Source organism: Platalea leucorodia, assembly GCF_965183815.1.
Source record: "Platalea leucorodia genome assembly, chromosome: 28".
Classification (NCBI taxonomy): Eukaryota; Metazoa; Chordata; class Aves; order Pelecaniformes; family Threskiornithidae; genus Platalea; species Platalea leucorodia.
This window is the reverse complement of record NC_138850.1, coordinates 350,859-378,250: the sequence shown is the minus strand read 5'-3', so window position 1 is coordinate 378,250 and position 27,392 is coordinate 350,859. Positions and strand designations below refer to the sequence as shown.

Sequence of the window (27,392 nt, the reverse complement as noted above, 5' to 3'; positions counted from 1 at the left end):
ACCACCAACCTGCCCCAGCCCCACAAAGACCCCCAAGGCTGCCCTGACCCCCAGAGCTGCCCCACATGGGATTCCTGACCCCAGCACCTCGTGTTTACATTAAATCCAAGCAACCAAAATATTTCTCCGACCCGGTCCCACCTCCCGCCCCCGCCTGCCGTCATGCCGAGGTGGGAGAAAAACCTCTGCCGAAACCAACCCAACCCAAAACCCGCCAGCAAATTCAGTTTCACCCTTGGAGGCAGTGGCCTTGGTAGGCTTATTTGGAGGAAAATCGTATTTTTTCCCTCCCCCCAGCACCAAAACATCCTTAATTTTTCATTTCCAATGTCATTTCCAACATTTTGGCTGCAAGAATCAGTTGGGATTGAGGGAAAGTGGATTTTGAGCTGCAATATTTGAAGCAGGGGAGGAAAAGAAGCTGTAACTCTCAGCATTGTTGTTTGACCCACTCTTGCAAAAATAATAATAATAACAATAACAATAATAATAAGAAGAATAAGAAGGAGACATATAAGTGCCCTACTCCAGGTTAAATTTGGCTCAGTTTTCCAGCAGTAATTATGAAGTTATTGCTAAATAGTGTGCTCATTTCTCTGGTAATACCCTCAGGCCATCTCATCTCGTGAAAATCTTGCAAGCAGCTCAAGGGCGCATTAAAAGCCCTCAAAAATACTAAATTTAGTTGTCATCGAGTGTTAAATGATGCTAAAAATGTAGCTGATCTGAAGAGGGTTCTTTTGTAGGGTGAGGATGGATGCGGAGAGGGAGCAGGAAAGGTTTCCTTGGGGTCTGGGCTATGCTGGGATAGACCCGGTTCATCCCAGGAGATGGAGCCGCCAACTCCGCAAGCCGAGGACATCCACAATCCCGCCCCGCAAAAACTCCTCACTTTGGTGAAACATTGCTGGGAGAGCTGAGAAGGCAACGGTCACCAAATTGCTAAAAGAGGAGAAAACAAAGGATTTCATCAGTCCTGGGAAAAAGCTGGATCCTTTAGCTATTGCTGCTGAATACCACTAAAAATAAAACCGCTGCTAAAATTCTACTGTCCTCACGTTTACAACTTCACCCACAGTCCTCAAGTTGCGATGCTCATCAAAAAAAGTCTTCCCTGGACGTGGCTGTCCATGCAAACATGTCAGCTTTCATCGAGAGAGATGCTCAAAAGTCTTCCCTGGGCACAGCGTTCCAGGAAAACGTACAAAATCTTTTCTTTTTCTCCTCCTTTTCTTTAAAAACCTCGCTGGCTTTTATCTCTCACCTCACCAGCACGTTAAGGTGAAGACGTCGCCTTCTCTCTCCAACCAGTCGGAGTTGGTCGCTCCAGCCTTGACTTGGCAGATCATCCCCAGTCCTGCCGCTGTCCCCCCGCCCCGAGCTGTGTCCTTGGAGAGAATAATCTGATTTTTGATGCGTGGAAGTTTCTTCATCTTGCTCTTGATACAGAGCCACGTATGGTCACAGGTTCACTCCGTTGCTTTGCAGCTTGGGCTTTCCCAAAGATGAGAGCAGCAAATCCTTGGAGGTCTTGCAAGCGTTGTCCATCCTTGCAGCATTTCCACATACTCCGAAGGCGTCGGGAAGGTTTTCTCGGCCACCCAAGCCTGAAGGTTGCTGCTTTAACTCCACAAAAAGTGGGAAAAGCAAAAATCCTACGGCATTTACCCATTTTTCTGGTTGCACTGTGCAAGGCTGCAGACATCTCGCTAAGCTTCACCAGACGTCTTCGGTACGGCTATGGTTTTCCTCTTGCTCTGACATTTAATTGCGGTGGGGTTACGAATAAGTCATTGCCAGGTGTGAATTGCAGGGGTGCTGTGCGTGATCACCTGGTATTTTCACGCTGCTCGTATGGCAAAGCTGGGTCGGCAAATGCAAACACGTGACCGGTTCTTATTCGGCAGTTTTTCACAATAGGCTTTTTCTCTGAGTTTGATTTTTCTGTGGGGTTTTTTTTGAGGTTTTCTTTTGTTTCCTTATTATGCACCAGATATTTGGGTTTGAGGGCTGCTCCCTGCAGCCCCTTAGGAGCTGATGCAAAGGTTTTGAGCCCGTCTTGATCTGTTGCTCTCGCTTGGGCTCTGCAGCTCGAGCTTATTGCAAACCCAGCTCCTCCCGGTGCCGCAGCGGGAGGAGCTGAGCCCGTGGTCGTTCAGGTAGGCGCAGAGGCCACCGCCGCGGATCCGAAACCTAGAAGGACAGATGAGACAACCCGCCTTAGATGGGATCAGCAGGGGAAAGGAGAAAAAACGCACGGTGGCTTTTTTCCCCCTCTTCGGTTCTCATGGGCATCAATATGCCAATATCGATGCTGAATTATTTCTGTTTTGGCAGCAGTATGGGTTGGCCGTGAGAAACCCGATGCTTTGCAAGAAAAAAAAATCTCATTTAAAAATAACAATCTAACTAACAGTGTTTTCCCCACCAAATGCACTGCTTCCACCTCTCAATTCAAAGGGAAAAACGAAGAGCAGCTCCGGATGCAACGTTGCCTTTCCCAAACGTCATTGCCCCATTGCTACCTCTGGATCCACTTCAAGTGCCAGAAGAAATTCATGTTTCAGGGCTGAAGAAACACCGACCAACGACACAACGATGAAAAACACAGACTCACAGGTGAGATAAATGTGAGTTGTTCACCCATTTCCACGGTTGCGCCTCATCTTCCCGTGAAAGGCCAATCCAATGCTCAGAGATGCCTTTATATCTCATCACAAAGCTCTGAAAAAAAGGAGAGAGAAAGGCTTTACGGCAGGTCACGGGGCTTTGGGACATCTCTGGCAGGTCACCATCTGCAGAAACCTCCTTCCAACCAATAATCTACATTTTACCAGTTGTTTGTGCTCCTTTAGGGCTCCTTTGGTGCTTGAACCTTTCAATCTACTACCGAAAAGCGTAATCTTTAAGGCAGAGCTTCATTTTTGCATAGAAACGGGGCTTTTTTTGCTGTAGTTCATTATAGTTGGCTTTGGTGAGAAATTTGAGGGGACCCATGGTGACCTACCCTCAAGGAAGCCATTTTCCCCATCTCCTCACCCCAGATCTCCAAGGAAGATCCTGGAAGAGCAGTCAAAGAAACCAAAAGCTAGCAAATACGTTGGTGGCTTTTTTTTTTTTCCCCCATGCTAAGCACGTCCTCATGTCTCCTTACCAAGTCCTCCACGCTGTCGAGCATGGCCAAGGAAGCACCGAGTGCCGAGCAGTTGTCCTGGCTGGACGTCCAGTTCCCCTCAGCCTCCGAAAAATAGTAGCATTTTCCTCTGTACCCGATCCAGTCGAATGGACACCGAAAACAGGGTTGGGGACGCGGCTGAAAAGCCTGCACTGTCATCGATAGAGCAACAGCGTTAAGGAGCAGCGCCTTCCCCTTGCCTCTCCAGGGTGGGGATGGTCATCCTCCACCCCATGGCCTCCAAAAGTCTTGCATCTGCCTCAATGGTGAGAGGAAAGAAAAATTAAGAGACCAAGAGAAGTCCTGGGTGGATTGGAGGGGGAAAACAAGCTCAAATCATGGCCCAGCTTGTGGACAAGAACTGTGGGTGCTGTATCTTCAAAGAAAAAAACAGGGTGGTGGCCTTCAAAGACATGAGTTTTAAGAGGGTTTCCAGAATAGCCCCATCCCTAAACGTTTGGTTTTCTGCACAAAGACTTCTCCGCTCATTGAAATGTCCCTCTCCTGGAGAGGGCAACCTCTTGGGTTGGGCTGCATCTTCCCTGGGAGCATGGAGGTGGAGCTGGCACATGTACAACAACCCAAAGTATCTCAGAGACGTTGCCCGTGAGATGAAAACCTTGACACTCACCTGCAAAAGTGACAGCCGTGACGAGCAGAGCTATGAACAGCACCGCCATCGTCACCTGACAGGCAACACGCGCCTCTGGCTTCATCTCAAGGCTGTAACCTGCAGGAGAAGAGACCTTCAACGCCGTTGCGGGGGTACCGAGGGGAGCAACACGCTCCAGGTCCGGGCTGTTGGCCCAAAAGATGGTTTTCCTCCTTTTGCTCGGGGATGAAGGGGACTTTTAATGCAAGCTCCTCGTATCGGGCCATCGTGGAGAGCACCGAGGCCCCATCTGGGCACTTGGGTGATGCTCATCAAAAGGAAGAGCCTTCCTAAGGGACAGGCATCGTTTGATGCCTAAATAATGCGAGGTTAGTCTCCTCCCCACGCCAGGTGGACTTGCTGTCATTTTGGGCGAGAAACATTAAAAATTCTTCTCCACATGGAATAAAATCATATATATTTTTTTTACTTTTGGGAACTCTTCCTTAGCAGGGGAACATTGTCTCCTCCCCAGTTCCAGCTGTAAACTCCTGCTCTGATATGCACCATAATTAAAATTACGTTTTAATTTCTGGGTTGTACGTCATTATTAAAGCTCCGTGGACTTCCTTCTCTGCCTGAGCTGAGACATTTTGGGCCTTGCAAATGATCTGAGTCATGGTCACTCCATCTCTGGGTCTTGTGATCCAGAACATGCTCTTTTCCCCCACCACGAGCAAAGAAAATTCTGTTTCTTAAGAGTTTCACCTAAAAATCTCAGTGTTTTCACCAAGTGGGACTTCCCCCATTTTTCTTTTAAGCTTCCCTCTCTTTCTATCTATCAATCGTCACATGAACCAAATCTCGTGGGACAAACCCTCCTTTCCCCTCGTCCTCCTCCCCTCCCCACGCAAAAATAATATTAGAAAGTAAGTCAGAAACCAAATATGCCAAATAATTTTAAAAAGCCATATAAAGAAAATTCAACACATTTTTAAAAATCAACAAATCAACGAATAAAAAAAAAAATCAATAAATCAAAAAAATCAACAAATACAAAAATCAACAAATACAAAAATCAACAAATACAAAAATCAACAAATATGTCAAATCAAAACAACATTCCTCAGAATCTTAGTCCCTGGCTGGGTAGAGAGAGGTGATGTAAAAGACCCAAAAAGCCCCTTTTCTACCTTATTGTGCACCAAGAGGATGATGGAGATGGGAGGAAGAGGCAGGAGAACTAAAGTAGGGCAGCGTTGGAGGGAAGGCAGAGATTAATAAATATTTTGCTGATGCGTCTAAACTGGACTTAAATCCCAGACTTATTTTGGGGGGGTGTTTTAACACTTCAGCTGTTCATAAATGTCCCTGTTCTCATTCAGAATAAAGCAGAAATTTGGAATCTTTGAGGGGGAAATAAAAAGACCCAAAAGAAACCGTGACTCAAGTGACTCAAGTGCCTCAGGGAGGATTAATCATATATGAGAATAACCCAAAGTGTCTGAAATAAGACTGTTTAGAGCAAAAATTCCACCTGCTGATTGACAAAAAATTTCCCCTGAGGGAAGTGCTAGAAAAAGCTTTTTTTTCCCTACAACCTCCCCCCCCACCTCAGCTGTTTTTTGTTCTCAAACTATAGAAGCATTAAAAAACCCCACGCAAACAGACCAGCAATTATTCAGTTCATTGCTCTACAGTTACCTGCCCGCTTCCTCCTTTCCGCACCCAAAAATCCGGAATAATCCCTCGTTTCCTTCATTTTGGGGGTTCCACCTCCGCAGGTGCTCCCGCCTCACCTGCCAAGCAAAGTTTCACCTATCAGAGGTGTCACGAAGGCTGTCGGTCCTCAGCCTCCCTGTAGGATTTTCAGACCGGGGTCGTCAGCAAGGTACACCTGAGCGCAGGCAGAGGTGGGAACTCATCGCAGAAAAGACCGTTCCTACCCCTATAACGTTAATTTTGCACCGTGGGGTCTATAAATCCTCCGTCTGCCAGTTAGAAATATCAACGGGCAGCACAAATAATGACGTCGGGAAAAGAAAGTAAATGTCATAAATTCGGAGGGCCGAGTGTTTCCCTCGGTGGCAAGTAGCAAGATAAGACAGTAGATGGAGGGCGGTTTTGCTTTTGAAGCTGCTGTCTTGAACCAAAACCACGTTGTTTTTCTAAGAGGAGCAATAGTTTTTAAGAGGACATTGATTTTCTCCCCTCAGTTAAAATGTTCTCCCCGCAATTAAAATGTTTTCCCCACATTTAAAGTTTTCTCCCCGCAATCAAACTTTTCTCCCCCCAATTAAAGTTTTCTCCCCCAATTAAAGTTTTCTCCCCCTATTAAAAATCTTCTCCCCCTATTAAAAATCTTCTCCCCCAATTAAAAATCTTCTCCCCCAATTAAAAATCTTCTCCCCCAATTAAAAATCTTCTCCCCCAATTAAAATCTTCTCCCCCAATTAAAAATCTTCTCCCCCAATTAAAAATCTTCTCCCCCAATTAAAATCTTCTCCCTGCAATTACAATTTTCTCCCCCCCCAATTACAATTTTCTCCCTGTAATTACAGTTTTCTCCCCCCAATTAAAGTTTTCTCCCCGTGATGAAAATTTAAGTCCAACGCCCGCCAGCCACCCCAGCTCGGCCCAAAGCCCCTTACCTGGATCCAGCCGGTAGGAACAAGCAGGATGCCGAGGTGCGATCCTCTCCTGCTAAGAGAAATGTGAAACAGAAAGTGTTAAAAAAAAATTAAATCATTTTTTTTTCACTTGGTTTGGTTTTTTTCTGGGGGATTTTCATGAGGATCCTCGGGGGCAGATGGGGAAGGGGCTGCCTGACCGAGGGCAGCTGCCCACAAGGAAAATTGCAGCGGTTTCCCTCCAGCTCCACCCCACACCCTCTTCACCTCCTTTTCCTGCATTTCCAGGTGGTTTTTTTTTTTTTTCAGCTGGGGAGGACGGACTATCAAAAATGCTAATTTTGGGGTGCGGGAAGGGAAAACGCTTGCTGCTGGAGATTGCTTTGCTCCAAGGTGTTGGGGGACCCCAAAAGGGACCTCCAGGATGCTCCGAGGTTGAGGTGTGATGAGCAGGGGGTTCCCTCCAGCCCATTTAATGATTTTTCTTATATAAAAATATCTTTTTTCCACGCCACCACCTCCCATGAACTTGCATCATCGAGCCAAGACCAGATCCTCTCTCCTCCCACCCCTGTTAACACCCCAATCCTTTCCCCCACCCCCAATAAATGGCACCATCAAGCAAATGCATCCAACAGGGAAAACACTAAAAAAAAGTGTTCTTGCAATTAAGGTGCCTGGCTCCAGGTTTTTATCCAAAAACCTAATTTATTTTCTTTTTTTTTTTCCTTTTTTATGTTTTTGTAGCAATGGCCGCGTGTAGCAAGCAGGAAGAGCAAAGCGTAAAAACAGCTCACCACAAAACTTTCCATGAGGCTAACAAAGCCTGCAGGCGGAAAGGAAAAAATAAAAATAATAATTAAAAAAAAAAAAGATAGAAAAAAAGTAATTTAAGAAAAAAAAAAAATAGGCAGTGCTTTTCTTGCCGGGACCTTTGGGGTTCTCCACTGTTACCCCATTTCTTGCTCCTGGCAGATATTGGGGCAAACTTCTATTTTTTTTTTTTTTTCTTGTTGCCTTTTGGGTGTGTGGGGAAAAAAAAAAATCATCAGTTCTACCTCCATAAAAAGGCCTTGCTGGGGGTGTTATGGGACCAGACTGAACCCATTCGGGGGTTGACACACACACACAAAAAAAAAAAGAAGTGAGGGGAAAAAAGGTCAGTGTAGCCTGGGAATTGCTGGTTGTTCCGTGTCCCAGATCTGGAGGATCCAGGTCTGGATGCTGTAAAACCACACACTGGGGGTGGGAGGACGTGTTTGCAGGATAAAAAGCAAAATAAAGTAAAGTAAAATAAAGTAAAGTAAAATAAAGTAAAGTAAAATAAAGAAAAGTAAAATAAAGTAAAATAAAGTTAAAGTAAAATAAAGTTAAAGTAAAGTAAAAGTAATGTAAAGTAAAATAAAATAAAATAAAGTAAAACAAAATAAAACAAAACAAAATAAAATAAAATAAAATAAAATAAAATAAATTAATAAAATAAAATGAAAATAAAATGAAAATAAAATAAAATAAAATAAAATAAAATGAAAATAAAATGAAAATAAAATAAAATAAAATAAAATAAAATGAAAATTAAATTAAAATAAAATAAAATAAAATAAAATAAAATAAAATAAAATAAAATAAAATAAAATAAAATAAAATTCATTAAAAGCCTGCAGGAAACAGGTAGGAAAAACAGACTCTCTGCTTCTTCCAGTGCAAGAGCCGGGCAGGCCCTGCGCGCCCCATCCATTTACGATCTTCCCCGCCACGGGATAAAACAGAGGCCGACTGTTGTGTCAAAAGCAGCGGGAGCAGAAGAAAAAGCTGTGCACAGCAAAAGCAATTTCAAGTCACTTGCAGCCAATATTCTGGGGAAGAAACACCAAATATTGCCTGTCTCCTTCTCACCTGGCTATCTGCCTCCGGCCACGCTGATCCAGACCCTGATATGCTTCAACCAGACCCTCAAAAACCTTATTTAAAGGCTTTTTAAATTTTTTTTTTTTTCATCTCTGCATGTTTTCCTGGCTGCTCGGTACAAGCATAAAACCCGGAGGTGTTTCTACACCTCTAGATGTGTGACCTTCTCCTGGCTAGAGGACACCTACCCCCTCAGCAGCCCTAATTTACAAGGGAAGGCTGTAGGATATCTGTAATTTTTTTTTTAAAAAAAAAAGAAGATAAAAGGCCCAGACAATGCCATTTCCTGGGGCCAGGCGCAGGCGCGAGCGTGTTGGTCATAAGGCGAGAGGTTGCCCAAGAACGGCTTCACTCTTGGGACGCTCTTACAATCTTCTGAGCCGGTCATGGCTGATGAAATAGTTTATGCTGATTTAAGGCATCCTGGGAATGGTTTTTCTCCTGCCAAGAAGCATCACGGTAAGTGCTATATTTCGGGAAAGCGCTTGTTTCAAGCTTTGCTTGCTTTGGGAAGACTTTTGGGTTTGCTTGCTTCTCCATCCCCATGTTGAGGTTTCCAAGACATATGGAGAACGTTGGGTGGATTAAGTGTCCTCTTAAGGTGGGATCCTGGCTTGTGTGGAGGAGGGAAAAAGCAAGGAAGGGATGGGGAAGCCAGCAAGCATCCGGCAGTTGAACAGTTTCACCTCTGAGACCCTTCACTTGGTGCCAAAAAGGAGTCCCAAGAAGCCCAACGCACCTTGATGAGAAGCAAAGCTGCTGAGACCGTGTCTGGGATCCTGGTGGAGATGAGGTCTGCAGGGACCCATGTCCCACCGACTCCCAGCTCTACCGTGAGCCGGTGTTGCCTGTTCTAAACTAAGGCAGTTGCAGAAGGTTTGGGGTCTGCTAAGCTCCATCGTTGGCTGCTCTTGAGGCTACCTGCAGCCCCTCCACCCCCTGAAAAACCACGCTTAGGTGATGCCCTCACTTCTGTGTCCAACCTCTAGACCTCAGCAGCGGTGATTTGTTTTTTCTGGAGGAAGCAAAGCAGCTGTAAACTTCTGCACAAACTCGCTGGCTTGACAGAAGGGCTTTTTTTTTCCCCTGTAAAAACCCCATCTTTTTCACGTGAAAATGTACTTTTTTTTTTTTTTTTTTAAGCAAATGTGGCCTCTTTCAGCTCCTGCCTTGTGTCCACAATGGCATGGGGTCCTCCTCAAAGTCAGCGTGCTGGGGCATCTCGTCCTGCTGGTGGTGGTGGTGGTGCTGAGCGTGCAGGGTGAGTAACCAGCTCTTATCTACAATCTCAAAACCCAGCAAGCAGGCTTGGAGGGGAAACTGCGTTTTATTTCAGCCTTTGGAAGGGACGAGGTTGCCCCATGGAGATGCGACGAGATGCATCACCCACCGAGCATAGACCCCGCTCTGAAATAAAGCTGGACTACCCCTGTAGCTCTCAAACAAGGGTGGAGGACACAAGCCATGTTTTGCAGGCTGGCTTAATTAACAGGATGCAACCGCGGTGGCAAAAAACAAGGGCTGCACGAAATCAGATTCAGCCCTGTGTGGGTTTTGTGGTTTTTATCCCCAAATGGCCGCAGCCTCTCACCTCAGGTCGTTCCTCCAAGTTTTTCAGGGCTCTCTGCAGCCAGCAACGACAAGCGCTCCCCAGCAAGGCAGCGAGATCCAGGGAAGGAACCACAGGGAACGATGCCTGCTTTCATCCCTGATACAGTATTTCTGCAAGCCCTGTCGGGAAAGCCCCACAGGTAACCCCCTTCCCACCTGGCTCTGCTGGGAGATGCCCAGGTGGGACCTTTGATGGGGCTTCCCTCCCATCCTAGTGCAAAGATGCTCTTGGGGATGTGTTTTTGCATGCAATTTTTGCTGCCCCCCCCCCCCTTCATGGAGGATCAGGATCAACTCTACGGAGGAGGTTCCTCACCACCCTTCCTCCACCCCAACCAGCTATTAGTGTCTTTGTGGTCACCCCACCGCCGTCCTCCTCTCCGGTGGCTGAGCAGGGAAAACCACAACGATGTGAAAAAACTCAAAAATGGGGAAAGAGCCAGGGGGTGGGATGGGGAAGCCCTCGGTGCCCTCAGCCGGTGGCTGGGGAAGACCTTGACCACCTTTTGGGGCGTCTCATGGCTCTTTCTCCTCTTCAGCCTGCGCTGGCTGCAGGCTGTGTCCCCAGGACTGGCAGCTCCACGGGGAAAAATGCTACCGGCTTTCCAAGGAAAAGGGCAACTGGTCTCAAGGCAAGAAAGGCTGTGAAAATCAGGAGTCTCAGCTGGTAGTGCTCTGCGACGAGAAAGAAAAGGTAAATACAGAGGAGAACGCTTGAAAAGGACCTGAAAAGCTTTTTTTTTTTTTGGTGGGGTGGGAGGCAAAAAGTGCCTGGCAGCAGGAGGGTTTGGGACTGCAATGGTGGCTCTCGCCCATCTCCTGCTCCGATGTCTCCCAAGAAGTGACCAGGAAGAAAAAGGGGCTGAATCGTCACCTAAAGCCCCTCCGTGTCCCCCTCCCCACCCATGACATGGGAGAAAGAGGAGGGATGCAGAGCTCAGATGGAGACATCGGTGTCTCTGGCTCTGAATTAAGCTGTTTTCACCCCGGAGCTGCCTTTAGAGACAGTGCACGGCGGTGTTCAAAGCACGGGGGACATTTGCGTCCCATCTATTTGGGGATGAAACGAGTCAGGTTTACTCCGTGGCTTTGCACCCCATGAAACTCCCCACAGAGAGATTTCAGAAGCAACCGGTCATCTCCATTTCCCAGGAGTACATCAAGAATATTACAGGCGGAGGCACGCAGCCGGTGTGGATTGGATTATCATTCCACAAGAAGTGGACGTGGGTGGACAACACACCCTACAACGCCGAAAGGTGAGTGTATCCACAATCCGTTAGCATAAAAAGCGGCTGTGCTCCATTTCAGACCCAGTGCGTGTCCCAACTCATCACTCCAAGATTTTGCTGCCGATGCAGCAGTCCCGTATTCCCCCTGCCAAAGCTTTGCAGACCAAGAGTTGGGTTTATGGAGCACGGTAACCCAACATCTCCCACCATATACATGCAACCAAGACGGCTTTTAATGGCCCATGCATGCTCCTTGCAGATCTTATTGCAAACACAACAACCTGCACTCAAAGCTGGGCAACCCACCAGCGAGAAATCGATTGTAGCACGATGAGATGGTGCAGAAAAAGGGCAGGAGAAATCCCCCACCTCCCCTCTTCTGCAAGCCTGGAAGAATTTGCTCCTCTCGGGCAATAAAACTTTTGTTCTGCAGATTTGGCGCCCTGAAAGAGTTGGCTAAAGGTTGCATGACACTGAAAGACAAGATATTGGAGGGTGATACCTGTGACACTGAACACGAGTGGGTTTGCCAGAAAGAGCCTTTCCAGCTCTCCCCGTCGTTGGCAGGAGATGGAGAGAAATGCGATGCCTCCGTCTGAGACGTGCCCGTCCCGAAACGCCCAGCCTGCGAGACGCTTGCTGCCAATATTTGGGGTGAAGCCAGCCCCATCTTCATCGTTACGGCTCCGTGAGAGATCTCAGGGTTTGCAAATGCATTTCCCACGCAGGTCAAGACAAGTTTTTGGGGGTGCAGATGAGCCCCCAAGCTGGGAAACCAGAAACGTCTGTGCCCCGGGCGCTGTGCCGATAGAGCTATGGCATCAATAAAAGCCTATGAAACTGGTTTTCTTCAATTTGTTGAAATAACAGAGATTTGCAAATAAGAGTACAGGTGGCATGAAATGTATTTTAAATATTGCAAAGTTCAATTAAGAAAAGGTTTCCTGAGTGGTTCTTAAAACCCACTTAACTGCAAAACGGGATGAAATTAAAAAAGACACAGAACATAAGGAGGGATTGGGTGATAATGATCCCAGCAATCAGCTCCCTACCTGGGCAGAATTAATGCATGACATTGTAAACCATGCCCATGAAATGGGCTGGGACAATCCTGCTGACTACACCAATTTGTCACAAATGAGTGATTCAGAACACTTAAGGAAACACCGAAAAAGGTATTAGCAAAAGTGGTTTTAATATGACATTGCAAAAGTGCAATTTAACAAAGCTCAACGGCAAGGCTCATTCTCAACGGCAAGGCTCATTCTCAACGGCAAGGCTCATTTATTAAGTACTGCACAGAAGGATCGTACAAAGGAAAACGGAGTTACGCTCGAGTTAGAATGATTCACAGAGAGACCGGGGACACAAAAGGGTAAGGAGGACCCTCCTGTTGAGTCACGAGCTTCAGAGTAGACTCCCTTGATTTCTAAAGTCCTGATGGAGCTTAGGTGTGGCTCGGTCCAACCTTAGCGTCAGACCTCAACAATTTATGTCTAAGAGATTGTACATTCCACATTTATATAGTGTTTCATTAGCATCAATTCAGCAGGCGATCTAAGTTACCAAGACAAAAATCAAAGTTTCCATACTTACAAGGTTACGCGTCGTACCAGTCACTTACCAAAAGTCTGTCGTTGGTAAAAGGCCTCTCTGCCTCAAGGAGGAACCTCGGGCAGCGTCCCCACTCAGGGGCAGATCACCACCACCCAACCACGCTGCCGAGCAAGGAGAGCTCAAAAAGGCTCGCTCCGGCTGTCGTATTTATGGTTGGCTCACGGTCAAATTACATGCAATGGAAGAGGTGTGCACGAGACTCCTCGTACCCACAACTTTGTTCCTTGATAAAGGAGTCTTGGAAAAACCACCCGCTACTCACGGGTCAATCGCAGCATTGGGGTTTCGGAGAACAGATTGACACACGAGGCGGTCGCGGCCCCGCTATGGCTCACGGCCTTGCCTTTTCTGGAGCCGGCACCAAACCACCGCCGGTCTGGTCAAGGGGTCGTGCGCATCCATCACGCTGAGCGATGGCTGCGGTAAGGGGTCTGCTGCCGGGCGGGCATTGCCCTGGGGGCAGGCTGGGTTTTGAGTTGGTTGGGAGGGGGTTGGTTATTTTGGGGGGGGGAGAGGGGTGTTAGTTTTTTGGGGTTTTTTTGTTTATTTTGTTTTTTTGTTTTGTTTTGTTTTTTGGGGTTTTTTGGGGTTTTTTTTTTGTTTTTTTGCAAAAAAAACTCTAAAATATTCCAAGCCCATCCAAATCCACCATTTCTCCAAATTCCCTCCCCACCTTTTTTCATTCCCTTCCAACAGCAAGAAAAGCTATTCGTTGAAATAAATTCGCTCAAGGCAATAGCTTATGGACCTGCCTGGATTATAGACAAAATGCTGCTTTCAAAAGCGTACAGAAAACGCTCGATAAGCTGCTTCTGATGCAGTGGCCCAGCAGCAATGACAGATCAATGATAGCTTAGCTTGCTGAGCAGAAAGTATAGAAGTAAAAATTTGTAGGTATCGGTGTACTGTTTTACCTAAGAAAACTGCTCATTTCTTCTAATCAGAGAATTGGGATGAAGCTCCTGGTTATGCAGTCTTTTATTATGGATATACTTTTTGCTTCCAGAGGACGTACTCATCGGGTCTGCTGCAGAGCCAGTTCTTCTCTGTGTGGCACAGGGATGAACTGATCCTCTCCTGGTTCAGGTATGCACAGTGTCCACTGCCCCGCACCTCAAACCTGCAATGCAGGAACACTCAGAAGAGCAAGAAAAGGAGGCAAAGAAGAAAGCCACCCCCCAAAAATTAAGGAAAGCTGAGATTTCCTCTCTAGGAGAGAAGGGGTGGTGTTTGGATGAGGGTATCTAATAGGCGATTGGTGTGCAGCATCCTTGGTTCATCCCAAACCTCCCATGGAAAGCCAGGGGCTGCTTGGGCACGGTGGCAGCAGAAGGTCCCCGTCCCAGGATGGGTCATCCCGGACCCTCCAAGAAATCCCATCCAAGGGGGAGAAGCAATGCAACAGCCCCCTGGGGCCATTTCCAACCACACCAAGAGGCAAACCTGCCCCAGTTGCCAACCCCAAGCACCCAACCTGGACAGAGGGACTGACCAGTTGTTGAAGGCTGTGCCGTTGATCCACCACCATCTGTCATCCTCCTTTCGCAGCCCAAACCAATGGTTAGCCTCGCCTTTATAGCGTTTAATGAAGGCCTTCAAAGCGAAGAAACATCATGTTTTAGCTAATCTTGACTTCCCCACCTCCTCTTTTCCACCTCTGTCCATCACCTGACCCAGAGATGGTGCTTTCCCCAAAGCATCTGCTCCTGGCTATAGCGCTGGGTGCAATTTGGGGCCAAGTAGGTTTTGGTCTGGTTTTCTTTTCCTCTCTTTTCTTTTTTTTTTTTGTCTCTTTTTTGGTTTTGGTTTTGTTTTTCCATGTTTCCCACTGTGGTGCTAGTGTAGGGGCTCAAGCACAGTTCTCACCAGTTCATCCGTGGTGGTTATGAGGGCCAGTGAAGCTCCCAGGGCCTCACAGCTTTCCTGACTGGTGGTCCAATTGCTCTCGCTCTCAGAAAAATAATAGCATTTCCCTTGGAAACCAAGCCAGGTGTCTGGGCACACGTGGGAGAAGTCTGGGTGAGGCAAATGGGGTCTTGTATGTGCAACTGAAAAAGAAAAAGCTGAGTGAGGCGTAGGCAGCCCTAAAAAGCAGGAAAATGTGATTTTTTTTTTTTTTTTTTTTTTTTTTTTCCCCTAGAAGCTGCAGGGGGAGAATTGGGGACGATGCCTTTGGGAAAGTGTATGGTGTGACCGAGCAAGGAGCCAGGATGCCTGGATCACAGTTTAGAGCAAAAAGGGGGTCCCCCCCCCAAAGCGGGCTTGGTGCTTTGCTTGCGGAGCATCCCTTGATGCTGGGAAAATCCTGCGATTCCCCTTCCCCGAAACAGGGGCGCCTGGTCCAGATCCTTCCCATGGGGGATGCCTGGATAGGACTCACCAGCCAAGGCCACCAGCAGGGTGAAGATGAGGAGCACCAGCGCCACGCACACAGGGATGAAAACGCACAACGAGCAAGATCTTTCCAGGTATGACTTCTTGCTGTTGAATACTGGGGGAGGAAAGAGCGGGAGAGGGTGTGGGCTGGGTCCTTTTTCCCCCACTTTGCCCTTTTTCTGCTGGATCCTCAGTCCATCCCAAGGCCTGGATAGGACAGGGGCCTTTCTGGGGCTCGGGAGGGTGGGGAGAGCTCGCAGAGGCTCAAGGGGCTGCCTGCAAGGCAGGGAGAGCAGACGTGCATCCTTCAAAGGCACCAACGTACGATTGAGGACCTGGAGATGGATTTAAGCTTTTCAGCCTTTAGAGGTGGCCACATCATGAAATTTAGGGTAGATGTGCTTGAGTCCATCTGCACTCACCCAAAAACTCCATCCCCATCCCACTGGTGCTGCACCGGAGCGAGATGCCCGTCCCATCCCCTGCCCTCACCCAGAGCGTTGTTTTTTCCCCAGCATTACCCTGTTTGTTCTCTTTCTCCACATCCCTGTGGCGGTTCAACACTTCGTCTTCAGAGTATGGCTTTTGCTCTCCCTTCCCCATGGCAAGCAGAGAAGTGCTCAGCCCGGGGGTTCACATTCACCGGTTTCTGCGGGGACCGTGGCTCAGGCTACGTGTTAACAAGGAGAAGTCTGAGAAAGTCCGCAGCCAGCCTTGCCTCCCACATTTGCAAGATCCCATCAAGCTGTCTGGGGCCTTTTTTTTGCCTCTGCAACACCCTAAGACCTCGTGGGCACCGGGTACCATGGGAAGCCATGGCAGGGGAGTGCGTTTGTCCTATGCTAAAAACACGTCAGGGGTAAAAGAAAGACGGAAAAAAGAAAGGCAAAGAAGAACAAAAAGTGAAAGAAGCTGAAAAGAGGGGGGGGGGGGAAGGAGAGAGGAGGGGGAAGAAAAGGGGAAAGAGGAGGGAAAAAAGGAAGAGAGCGGGGAAAAAAAAGAGAGAAAAAGAGAAGTTTAAAAGGAGTTTAAATATTGAAAGATATTAAAAGAAAAATGTAAGTTATTACTATTTACAGTTTAAAGAGAGTTTAAGGGTTTAGAAAGGGAGGCAAGTCTGCTGAGGGGTCAGGAGCCGTTGCTGCAGGGAGGGGGCAAACTCCCTGACGAGTCAAAGCGGAGATGGGGTTGAAGCGGAGATCGTGGTTTAACAACCCCAGAAACCCACTGGAGAGAAGAAAGCTAAATTTAAAAGAAAACTACCGCTACCGTTCAAGTTCCACGCCTCGCAGCTGCTCACAGCGTTTGTTTTGCTCTCTGGAACAACGACCTTATCTCAGTTCCTCCAGCACCCTTGCACAAGAGCAAAGGGCAGACTTGTTTTTCTACACACAAGCCAATAGGGTTTATTTCTATGCAATAGCTTTTATCTCCTCCCTGGGTCTTGTGTACTTTAGCGTTATAAAATAAGCTAACAAAAGCCTACCAAGAACGTGCGCTGACAAGTTGGACCTGGTACAACAGTAAAATTTTATTCCAGCAATAAGCTCTAAAGCCACGTAGGGTTTGGCTGTCGGTAAATAGAGCAGGAAAAAGGGCATAGAATTTAGAATTTCCCTTCCCCTGCACGGGGGATTTGCAGGAGGAAAATTCAGTGCTTGAGGTTGTGCTCGGATATAGTGTTTCTGAAGCAGGTTTAGGGTTAAATTTGGCAGTAGAGAAGAGGAAAACTCATAACAGTGGTGGGCTGGGAAGGGGTGCTGCTTCCCCATCCCTGGAGGGACCCAAAACTCAACGGGACAAGCCCAGGCTTTGTCCTATTTCTGAGCAGGGCTTCAGCTGGAAACCCTCCAGCCCTGGGCTGAGCTGTTACTGCTGGAGCATTGAGATAATATTTGAGAAACTGTTGACTTGAGATAAGTCCAACACCAAGCTTTCGGTTTCCCCATTTCAAGTTGAAAATTTCTGTTCCGCTTTTGGCTCTGCTTTGTAATGACGATTGTAAAAATTAAACAAAATTCCCTTAAAAAAGACCCCGTGGATGTTCGTGGTTTTCACCCGCCCCCAAAATAAGAGATCACACAGGGCAGCCTGAGCTCCTGCCCAGGTTTTAGCCCTCCCAAGCCCACTGGGGTTTCCAGCCCATCCACTCCAGCTCCCCAAAACTCACTATTAACTGCACTTAATTGAAACAAATCTTAGTCCTTTTCATCATATAATTATTCACCTCTTTTCACCATGATTTTATTAATTCCATTTCAGAGAAAGCAACTCTGTTAGCTAGAAGGGGATGAAAAAAAATTGGCACGAAAAGTGCTTACAAAACAGCAAAATAGAGAGAAAAAAATTAAAAACCAGCTGAAAAAAACACATCCAGAAACTCAAAACAGCCACAATAAAAGAGGCAGGGGGGACAGGGCACCTGTGGTGGTAAAAGTTTTCATAAAACCAGCTGAAAAGTGGGGATTTGGTTTTTAATTCCCCTCCCTTCAATTTGCCACTTTTAATTTAGCCGGTTGATTACTTCAGCCCTAAAAATGAGAGACCTCTCTCTGGGTGGTCCTCCCCATCCCAGCCCCAGAATCGCTCCAGCCAGTACTGGCTCATCCAGCCCCGATTTTTAAAGGAAAGAAGCCGCTTTCCCCAGCACTTACCTTTGCAGCAGAGCCTATGCAGCCTGTAATGAACTTCCTCATGCAGCTCGAGTACCGTTGCGTGCAGAGCGGAACTTTGCCCTTCCACCAAGCCACGGTTCTCGCTGCTTGGCTGCGCCCCAAAGTCTGCGTGTCATCTTTGGAGAGTCATGTTGAGCACCTAGGCAAGGCAAAGGGGTGAAGAAGCAGCTCAAGAAACCGTCGGTTGCTTTATGCTTAAGAGTTTCCAAGCAAGAAGAAGAGGTTTTTTTTCTATTATTGTTTGCTGAATAAATCTAGCCAAGTGGGGGTTTTTAACAGAGCCCCGTAGGTGGGTGATGCTGAAAGCACTGCGCTCTCCGTTCTGCAAAGGTTTGCAGTCATTTCTCAAGTGCTGGTTTGAAATCATCTGCATGCAAAGCAGGGGTCAGGCTGCGCTAAGACGGCTTTGAATCAGCTCTTCTCGCTACAGCAGAGGAAAAGCCAAGCTGCTAGGCTTGCTGCTGCTTTCCTCCATCGGGGAGGAAAAGCAACAGCCTCGAAGAAAAACTGGCCCAGAGAGATGAGAAAATGCTCCAAGAAGGAGGTGCAAGATGCGAGTTTAAACCCAGGGGGAAAAGCCCTTGGGGAGGAGGGCTGGAAGCACTGAAGATGGTGAGAAAAAACGTGGGAAGACTCTGAGCTGCCCTGGGAAAGCCCCCGTGGCTGTCATTGCAGAAGTAAGCATCTGAGGTCTGGGGGTGCATATGGCTGCAGGCACGTGGTGTCTGGTCGACTGCCTGAAACAGCCTCTTTTAGCCCCATAAAACCACTGTTTTTCAGGGACTTGAATAGCTTGATTGGTGCTGACCGGATCCTGGTTCGCCCCATCCCCTGCCTCATGGGAATAATTCCTTCATTTCTCACCAAACTGGGGCCCTGCTTGGTGGGTGATACGGGAAAGACGGGGCCAGGCTCTTCTCGGGGTGCACACGGAAAGACAGAGACGGCGCAAGCTGCAGCAAGGATGATTACCAGGAGATCAAGACATATTTTCATTCTTATTGGGATGCAGTTGGGTTTGAGTCCAACCCACCGTTTCTTGTTGTCATCCCCCACCGGTTTCTGCCTTCAAACTCTCTTGGAAACGTGTGCTTGGAGGTGCACATCACTGTTCTGCATGGTCCCCATCTTTCTTTGAGCATTGGAGACCTTTGGGGCTTGGGAGGCTGTTTGCACCCTCTGTGATGGCCCCCCTTTTCCCTAGGGAAACTGCCCACCCTCCCCATTTGGAGAAAAAAATTAATATACATATTATAAAACGAATAAATGCTGCTCTAGCCATCTTCAAACCACCATCATTGGGGTGAGCTGGCTGTGGCGATGGTCGGGGGTGATGCCAAGGGTGTGGGGGGAGCTCCAGCCCCCTGACCACAGGCATCCTGTCCCCTGGGAAGGAGGAGGTGGCCGTGCTCATCGTCACCTGCCCAAACCCCCGAGCCCGAGATCCACCTTGACCTATTGAAGATGCGTCCAACAAAGGTGCTCATATGCAAGCCAAGCACCCGCGGAGAGAAATGACTCCTCGTGGGCCAATACTTTCCACGGGTAAAGATGGGTCAAGAAGCAGGGGAGACCATGAGTCATAAGAAGTGGCTTTGGATCTTGCTGCTTCTTTTGGTATTTGTAGAAAATAGTGTCAGGACATGTAAGATCTAACTCATCCATCTAACTGCTCTAACCACAAACCCTAAGACTCAGAGCTGCGTCACGGGGGTGAAGGATTTGGGTATCCCTCCCTTGCTGGTCTGGGAGGCCATCGCTTGGGTTACAGTGGTGATTATCACGCCATCAAAAAAAAAAAAAAAAAGGGACACCAGACTGGGCATGGCCAGACCACCACTCAAGGTGACAGACAGGGTTTTCCCCAAAGTGAGAAGAGGCTGCAAAAAAAAAAAAGCACAATCACAGCTCCACGGTCAGGCACAGAAGTCATTGGCAGGAGGATGAGTGCTCCCAAATCATCAAGGTTGCGGGTGCTTTCTTCTTTAGCAGCCAGTGTTTTCCTATCTTGAGGTTCCTCATCTTTCCCGGAGGTGGGTCTCCCACCTTTTCTTGGCAAGAAAGAGCCTGAGTCCTCAGCAGCCTCCCGAGAAAAGGTGTCACAAGCTGTCCCCAGCACCCCAAAGTCCATGCCCACCACTGATCCCGGGGGGGGCTGGTTTTCTCGCACAGCCTTTTGCTGCCCCGTCGTACCAAAAATCATCTGTTCTGCCTCAGAAACCAGCATCATGCCTTGTCCCTAATCCCTAATCCTTCTTCCCACCACATCTCCTGTGCCGTGCAAGAGGGGACGTTATCAAAGGTACAGATCAATGTGTTAAGAAAGCTTTTTTTCCTTTGAAAAACGACCCTGCTCCAACCACTCCCATTGAGAACGCTATTTTTTAGAAGGAGCGGCCAGAAATAAAAGAAGAGAGAAATGCAGGTTTCCTTTGGAAACTGAAACCTGCACATCTGCAAAAACCACGCGTATTTTCTCCCACCTGAGGCTGTGGCCAGCTCTTGCAGACGCGTGTGCTCCGAGGGACGCACAGCACACGGTGTTAAGTCACCAGGACAAGTAGGAATAGTTTTCCATCAAACACAGCAAACCCTATATTCAGGCCCACAAAACGCTCTTGAACCAGTAGAAAAACAAGTGCCGAATTCCTCTGCAATCAAGGCGGGAGTTTCCTCCGGCAGTCTGGGTTTTTTTTCTTTCAGAGATGACAAATTTTGCGAGAGAACCATCCTTCACACAAATTTTTACAGCAAAAGCATCGTCGCTTCTGAGTCAGCCATTGAAATAGCAACTTTGGCCACAGCAGAAGCAGAAAGCCGCTGCTTGGTTAGTCAGAAGAAACTCTACTTTGGTAGAGATAAAGGGTTTCCTGCACGCACGGGCAGCAGCCTTTGCAGCTGGTTTTCTCCACGCAAGCATAAATTCATTTTTCCCAACTCAACACTGCAACTGCCCCCAATCCCCATCCAACATATCCCGTTGTAAAACCAACCAGCACTGTTTTGCAGCCTGTAAAATTGGGGTGGGAAATCTCCTGCCCCTTCCCTCCCAGGTTTGGCTGCTCCCCTTTTTTGCAGGCTAACGCATGCCTTGAGATGCACGCGCCCTACAAACAGAGCACGGAGAGGTCCGTAATAAATGCTTCTGAAAACCAGCAAAGTCCGGCTGCTGCTGTCCTTTGGGATGAGAGGACTCCTGGCTGGTTTTGGGCACCTCCATCCCCAGGAGAGAAGGGATGGACGAGGAGAAAGGGGATGGACGAGGAGAAAGGGGATGGACGAGGAGAAAGGGGATGGACGAGGAGAAAGGGGATGGACGAGGAGAAAGGGGATGGACGAGGAGAAAGGGGATGGACGAGGAGAAAGGGGATGGACGAGGAGAAAGGGGATGGACGAGGAGAAAGGGGATGGACGAGGAGAAAGGGGATGGACGAGGAGAAAAGGGATGGACGACTGGACTGGACCAAGCCTTGGCTGTTCAGCAAAGGATGTTTCTGATGGCGGTCAAGGGGAGAAACCAGCTTCCACCCCCTCCAGTTCAAGAGAAATGAGGGAACTAAGAGGTCTGCGAGCAAGGATGAGAAAGAAAACGGTGGGAACTTGGAGGAGATGCAGAGCTGCATCAAAGTGATGCTGGTTCGGGGAGTGTGGAAGAAGGTCGCTCCTCTTTGAGCCTGATTTTTAGGGCGAAGATCGTGAGACCTGGGCACGTTTCTCCATCTCTTTTTGCAGCAGAAAGCAAGTGCGAGCTCTGCCCCAAGAACTGGATGGTGTACAGGGAGAAATGCTACTGGCTGTCTAAAAGCCATTGAGATGTAAAGCAATGTGGGAAGCATAGGGGGCAGAGCACGGAGACACCTTCCTTTCGAGTCAAGCTGATGCAAAACCTGCATGGAAAAAAAAAAAAAAAAAAATCAGTCCCTTGCTCCTTGGTAGGAGGAGAAAAGAAACAACAGCTTGGATGGAGATGAGTCTCCTAGACGGCTTGATCAGTCACCCTTCTCTGCGAGTCCCCCTACCCTTTAAACTTTTATCCCTGTTTTAAAATAAAATAAAAAGAAGCAGAAACTTGCAGAACTACCTATAAAGCACCACAGGACCCCCCCCACCCCGGGAAAGCGCTGGATGATGGGTGGTACCACTCATACCCAACCTTGCCGATGAAAAGCTTGCTCAGGCACCTTATAACCTCATGGCTCAGCCCCTTTGCTATTGCCAAAACATCAGCGATGGATGAAAAAGATGGATGAAAGCATAACTAGCCCTCCCTTGACCTTTTACGATGATGCAGTCTCTTTCCGTCTCAGTTTCGAAGCTTTGTGCAATGGCTGAAAGCCGTGATCATGGTGTAACCAACCCTCCGGACCAGTACAAAAAGAGGAAGGGGCATGACCAGTTAGGAAATAGCGGGGTTGAAATATTTAACAGTAACTCCTGAGAAACTCAAGATTAAGGAGGAAGAAACCTCCACCAACAATATTGTGTTCTTCCAGGGAATACGGGACGCTGAAAACTCACTGTGTCACCACACTGGGTGGCAAAGAGCTTAATCTCTGAGAAAAGGGCTGCCTTTGGATTGCCTGTGTTATGGATAAGGCCCAACAAAAATCAGGCGACTAAACTGGAGCATTAAGAAGCAGTTGTTGTATTTCAAATTAAAGCACTTATTGCTCCGATAATAAATTCTAATCCTTGGATACTTACACAAAGTGCGTTATTTCCCTTTTTCCTAATAAAAACAGCGGTAGCAGCCATCATCCAGCTACCATCACTATCTCCCAGCCGTGTTGACGATGAGGTTGCCTCATCCCAGCCCAAGCACAGGAGGAAGAGCATTTCTGGTTGCTTTTTCTTCTTTTCCCTTGCTATTTCACGCAAAAGTCTCACAACTGCCTTGAAGGGTCACAAGCAACGCCAAAATTTGGGAAGTGGAAGTACCAAGCCACCCCAAAACCACCCCAAACTTGCACTCCTGCAGCCGTATGGACACAAAATGTGGGTGAAGGACAAATTGATCTCACACTGGAGATGGCCTTTCTGCTGTGCCCCAAATTTGGGGCTTTCTGGGGCACAACTAGTAATTCTGACCAAAAAGCATCCTGCGAGTGGATGCTATGAAAAGCCACATCCTTTGCCACCTTGCAGAGCGGAGAGCGAGATGCTGCTGGGGACGGAAGCCAGCGTGGGGCTTTGTGTTTGTTTGGGGTTTATATTTTTTCCTGCTCAAAAAGGAGATGAGAAGATTCAAAGACAATATTTGGGTCTTCCTCAAAAGCCGGCGAGGGGGATGAGTTGGTGACGCACTGCCACTCTGCGCCGGGACTGTGCTGCAACGAGGGGAGCCCTCGTCTTCTCATTTAGACCCATTTAGAGGCGGGGAGAGGACGGAGCGAAGGGGAGAAGCGGTGCTAATGGGAGAGGAAAATGCAGGAATAGGGGGGAAAAAAAAAAAGTGCTAAACTGTGGGATGAGAAGGAGCAAAACTAAAACAGAACAGAAAGGCCTGCTAGGCAAAAAAAAAAAAAGGAAGCAAGTTTCACCCTGGCTTGGTTTTAACGTCTCAGCAGAACAGAAACGTGGAGTTTCAGCAGAAGTTTGCTCTGGGGTTGGTTTTCAGAGAAAGGAAGAGAAAACAAGCAAATTCAAAACCCCAGAGGCATAGTGAGCTGCAGCCGGGGAAAGCTGTGTATTTGGGGTTTGGTTTATTCAGGTTTTTTGTTTCTTTGCTTGTTTGTTGTTTGTTTGTTTGTTTGTTTTTTTAAGGGGTGTTGAGCAGCTACATCTCATCACGGACATACAGAAAGTGCCAAACCGTTGACCCTTTACAGCAATGGGGAGTATTTTTGCAGCGCTACAACCCACAAAAGCAACGTTAGAAACCAGCCAAGCCGATAGCAAGGCAGACCCCACCACAAAGTCCCGTTTCGCTACCGAAATCCTCATCTTTTCACCCGTTATACCTGTCTCCAGCTCGCAGATACGCTGGCAGCAGAGGGGCTGAGCATCCTCGGCGTCATCGGGATGGCCGCTGCCGGCACAGGGCTCTGCCTGTGGGTCTCATCTTGGGAGAGGTGGGTGATAAAAAAAAAAACCCAAATCGATTCAAACTTCCTTAGTTTTCCCTGCAAAGCCAAAACGCTTAGAGGCAATTAATTTACCCCTCCTCAAGGTTTTACTTCCCCTCCAGTCCCCAAAGGTGGAAAAGGGAGAGGAGACGTGCTGATCAGCACAATGAATTGGGGGATGAGCATACAGAAGAGGGAATAGCGATCTGCATCCCCGGCACGCCTTCGAGGCTGAAGGGATTTGCCCAGCGAAGACGGGAGATGCAATAAAACCGGGGCTGCAGGTGGGTTTGCAGCGACGTGGCCGGTCCTCCCCATTCCCCAGGTGAGGAGGGACATGGGGACGCATCGGGGTGAGCAGAGACGGACCCGTCATCCCTCTCGTCTCATCCCCGTGCTCTCCGTCCGGACCCCCATTGCTTTTATCTACCCGTTGCTGTGGGGAGGTGCCTCCTGTTCCCTTTTTTTCCCCCCTTTTTTGCACTTGAGAAGATCCAACGCTTTGAACCCAAGGAGCAGAAGAGCTCCCAAAACATCCCACAGTTATTAATCTTATTAATTATACATCAAACAACAGGAAGCCCTGAAAGGGAACCACCCTAATTTTCCCAGAACCGGTTGCTCTCCAGTCAAGAAAAATAGTTGCAATAAAAATAATCAGATTCAGCACTCAGCCTCTGGTAGATCTAAAAGCAGACATGGGAGCAGAGGTTCCTTTTCTAAGTTTCTCTCGTTACCGGGAAGTTAAAGCCAGCGATTCCCTCAAGGAATTTGAGTGGTTTTTTCCCACCAGCTCATGGTACAGAAATGAGTCACCCAAATCCCGTTGGATCTACCCGGCCCTTGGCGCGTTGTTTGCGTTGTGTCCCCTCCTCCTGGCTGACTGCTCAAACTCAACGTCTTCTCGTGGAAACTGGGGGTTGGAAAGGCGATTTGGGAGAAATCGCTGCCTTTTTGAGGTTTTTTCAAAAGATGGGTTAGCCCAGCTTTGCACTTACCTCTTTTGAGCAGTTTCCAGCAGCCGTCTTCATCCCCAGCTTGGGTTCATTTCCTCTGAATTTGGGGTTTTATGCTGAAAGCAGAAAAACCTGGGCAGCTCCAGGGTGATGCATCCCCCCGTAAGCATCTCAAGCAGGGGATCGACCAAGAGATCCAACTCTTAACGGGCCTGATCCCATCCTGAAAGCAAAATCCCGCTTAGGAAAAGGTATGTTATACCTTGTCCTTTATTTTGTTGGGGAGCATCACTGGTCTTTTTGTCACCCCCTTTCCTCAAAGAGATTTTTAATGCTGCATTTCAAGCATTCGCAGGAGCACAAATCCATGTGGATCTCCTGCAAATTTGCCTCTAGAAAGACCAAACAAGCCAATTAGGATTTTTGTAGCTGAATGCAACAGGTTTTGTGCTTCCCGCATCACCAGCTCCATTTTTTCCTCACCTCTCTGCAGTGGGATGGGAGCAGCGCTAGGACCCAAAGAGCTGCTAGAAAACACCCCCAAAATTAACTGGTGTCCTGTAAATCAAGCGCATCACATCCTTCCTCTTTGCTGCCGGTTAAAAGCAGGTAGGAAAGAAAATCTATATCTATCTATCAGTCCATGCCAGTGACAGCACCAGGAAGAGGAGGAGGCTGCTTTCCCCAACGGGGGAAGACCTTCAGGCACCTTCCTTTCTCGCCCCAGGCTGTTCCATACCTTGAAAAAGCAGCTTTGCTTTCGGAAACAGTTCTTTGTGGGCTGCCGCAGAGGGTGGAAGAGCAAAGCACGAAGGGAGATGCAACAGCTAGGGCACGACAGCGAGCGTGGGGTTTCAGCTGTGACTCCAGACACAAAACCCACCACCGCTTCTGGTCTCTGAGCTCGCTTTTGCTCCATGGGAGTAATAAAAACCCCAAAAACCTCTGCTGACCTGAACCTTAATGCCACGAGGGCAGTGACCGGCCACGGCACCGACCACTGCCCCAAGCCAGATGTGCCACGGCGCTCAGCTCCCGGCGCCTGCGGGAAGCTCCCCGGTAAGTGAATTTGCTCGGTGCCGTTGCACAGCAGGCGCCGGGCTCCTCCTGGCCTCACGGGATTTCTGCTCGGTGATGGAGGGGGTTTGGAGCAGCCGATGTTCCCGATGCTGCCGGACGCCTATCGTACAGGAAAGCACAGGGAGGAAAGACTTCCTCGTGTTTTTTCCATCCGTTTCCTGAGCTGATGGTGGCCAAAGCCCAATGCTTTGCTCTCAAGCAGGTTCGCTGCCTGTCTCCAGCCTGGGGCAGAGCGATAGCACAAGCAGGCTTCTTTTCCATAGCCTGATTTTCTTGGAAAGGAGAAAAAAAATACAGCCAGCCCCCAAGGACACCGCTACCGCTCCGTGCAGAGCTTCATGTACTCACTTTTTTTTTTTTTTTTTTTTTTTGTTTTTGTTTTTGGTTTTTTTTTTTGGTTTTTGGTTTTTTTGGTTTTTTTTTTGACCATTGCAGCTCAGCAAGGCCGAGTAGGAGCCATGCAGCAACCGGCAACCTCTCCCCATCACATCGAGCATCCCAAGGGCTTTGCTTTGGGTTCTTCCCTTCCCCAGGGCACCTCTGGGTGCAGCACGGGAACGAGAGGAGCTGAGCTCTGAGGCTTTGCAGTTTTGTTCACTGCGGCTTCCCCCGACAAGCGAGCAAGGCGGCTCGTGGGTTTTGTCAGCTCCGTTGCTCCCGCAGACACTTGCAAGGTTTTCTCACTAAGCGGAGCGAGATGGGGGGACCTGCCTGCTGAAAAAAAGGATGTTAAAAACAGTGCAGAAACCAGAGAAGAGCTGCCTCCTCCCTCACTCCCAGTTTGGGTTGCGTTGCAGGTCCTTGGTGGTACCGGGCGACTGCTGGGAGCTGGATCCATCCTCATTTCAGGTGGAAACGACTCCCAGTCCTGAGCCAGGGCATGGAGGCCCCGACCAGCACGTGTTCCTGGGAAACCTGCCAGAGCAACAGCAGCCGATGGGACATCCCGGAGCTCAAACGCTCCCTGAATTGCTTCCAGCTGCAGCTGAGGCAGCAGCTGCGTGAGCAAGGAAGCCACCAGGCAGCAAGTACCGCAGCTCAGCATCACCCGCAGCTTTGGGGCTGTGGATGGAGACCCCCACCTTGTTAGGGGTGCTGGAGGGTTGTTGTCCCCTTTCCACATGGAAGAGGGGAACAACAAGGCCGGGAACATTGGGAAGGCACCCCGAGACCCCCCCCAGTCCTCCCAATTGCTGTCCCCATCCACATCACCCTCTCCCTGCACAACCCTCAGCCCCTTCCTCTCTTGCTCCTCTTGCTTTCCCCCCACACCAGGGGAGATTTTTCCAGCATGGGCACAGTCCCCGTTTTTCCAAAAATGCACCTGGAGGGGCTCAAAGTGCAGAAAAAGCCTCGAATGTCCCCGGGGTGTTGCAAGAGCCTGGTGCCCCCAGCTCTGCCCCTCGCCCCGTGGCACCCAGGGCACCAAGGACCACTCACACTCATCCTCTGCCGCAGGCATCTCGGCTTGCCGG

General features: G+C 48.5%; 2 protein-coding genes and 1 long non-coding RNA gene across 4 annotated transcripts; 2 read left to right on the top strand and 1 right to left on the bottom strand.

Annotated features, from left to right (window-relative positions):
- Positions 1-1,898: 1,898 nt before the first annotated feature.
- Positions 1,899-17,943, bottom strand: LOC309601063 (C-type lectin domain family 2 member G-like). The gene is made up of 11 exons (XM_082333895.1): positions 17,796-17,943; positions 15,663-15,811; positions 15,146-15,256; positions 14,632-14,813; positions 14,258-14,358; positions 13,753-13,885; positions 3,807-4,023; positions 3,155-3,327; positions 3,040-3,060; positions 2,618-2,724; positions 1,899-2,193 (listed from the first exon to the last, which is right to left on the bottom strand). The coding sequence occupies exons 2-11, from the start codon at positions 15,742-15,744 to the stop codon at positions 2,028-2,030; spliced, it is 1,293 nt and encodes a 430-aa protein (XP_082190021.1). The 5' UTR covers positions 15,745-15,811; positions 17,796-17,943; the 3' UTR covers positions 1,899-2,027.
- Positions 8,569-13,473, top strand: LOC309601041 (killer cell lectin-like receptor subfamily B member 1B allele C). 2 transcript variants are annotated; one of them, XM_082333862.1, is made up of 6 exons: positions 8,569-8,764; positions 9,468-9,566; positions 9,916-10,056; positions 10,456-10,610; positions 11,069-11,175; positions 11,582-13,473. In XM_082333862.1, the coding sequence occupies exons 1-6, from the start codon at positions 8,692-8,694 to the stop codon at positions 11,745-11,747; spliced, it is 741 nt and encodes a 246-aa protein (XP_082189988.1). In that variant the 5' UTR covers positions 8,569-8,691; the 3' UTR covers positions 11,748-13,473. The 2 variants fall into 2 exon arrangements, with proteins under 2 accessions (XP_082189988.1, XP_082189989.1); XM_082333863.1 differs by having other exon boundaries at positions 9,449-9,566.
- A 5,848-nt stretch (positions 17,944-23,791) lies between the features above and the next one.
- Positions 23,792-27,364, top strand: LOC309601054. Its single transcript, XR_014230521.1, has 3 exons — positions 23,792-23,866; positions 24,868-25,896; positions 26,715-27,364. It is a non-coding gene; the product is annotated as an uncharacterized lncRNA (long non-coding RNA).
- Positions 27,365-27,392: the final 28 nt, after the last annotated feature.

What these genes read in the sequence shown, in the direction of transcription:
- LOC309601063 (XM_082333895.1), bottom strand. Translation starts at nt 15,744, where the DNA reads ATGGGGAAGGGAGAGCAAAAGCCATACTCTGAAGACGAAGTGTTGAAC. An exon ending in CCTGCTGGTGGCCTTGGCTG is followed by an intron (nt 14,814 to 15,145) that starts GTGAGTCCTATC and finishes TTTCTTTTTCAG; the next exon opens with TTGCACATACAAGACCCCAT. An exon ending in TCTGGAAGCAAAAAGTATAT is followed by an intron (nt 4,024 to 13,752) that starts CCATAATAAAAG and finishes TTGCATTAAAAG; the next exon opens with TCCCCTTCATCCCCGAGCAA.
- LOC309601041 (XM_082333862.1), top strand. Translation starts at nt 8,692, where the DNA reads ATGGCTGATGAAATAGTTTATGCTGATTTAAGGCATCCTGGGAATGGT. An exon ending in CTGTCGGGAAAGCCCCACAG is followed by an intron (nt 10,057 to 10,455) that starts GTAACCCCCTTC and finishes TCTCCTCTTCAG; the next exon opens with CCTGCGCTGGCTGCAGGCTG. An exon ending in TCTGCGACGAGAAAGAAAAG is followed by an intron (nt 10,611 to 11,068) that starts GTAAATACAGAG and finishes TCCATTTCCCAG; the next exon opens with GAGTACATCAAGAATATTAC.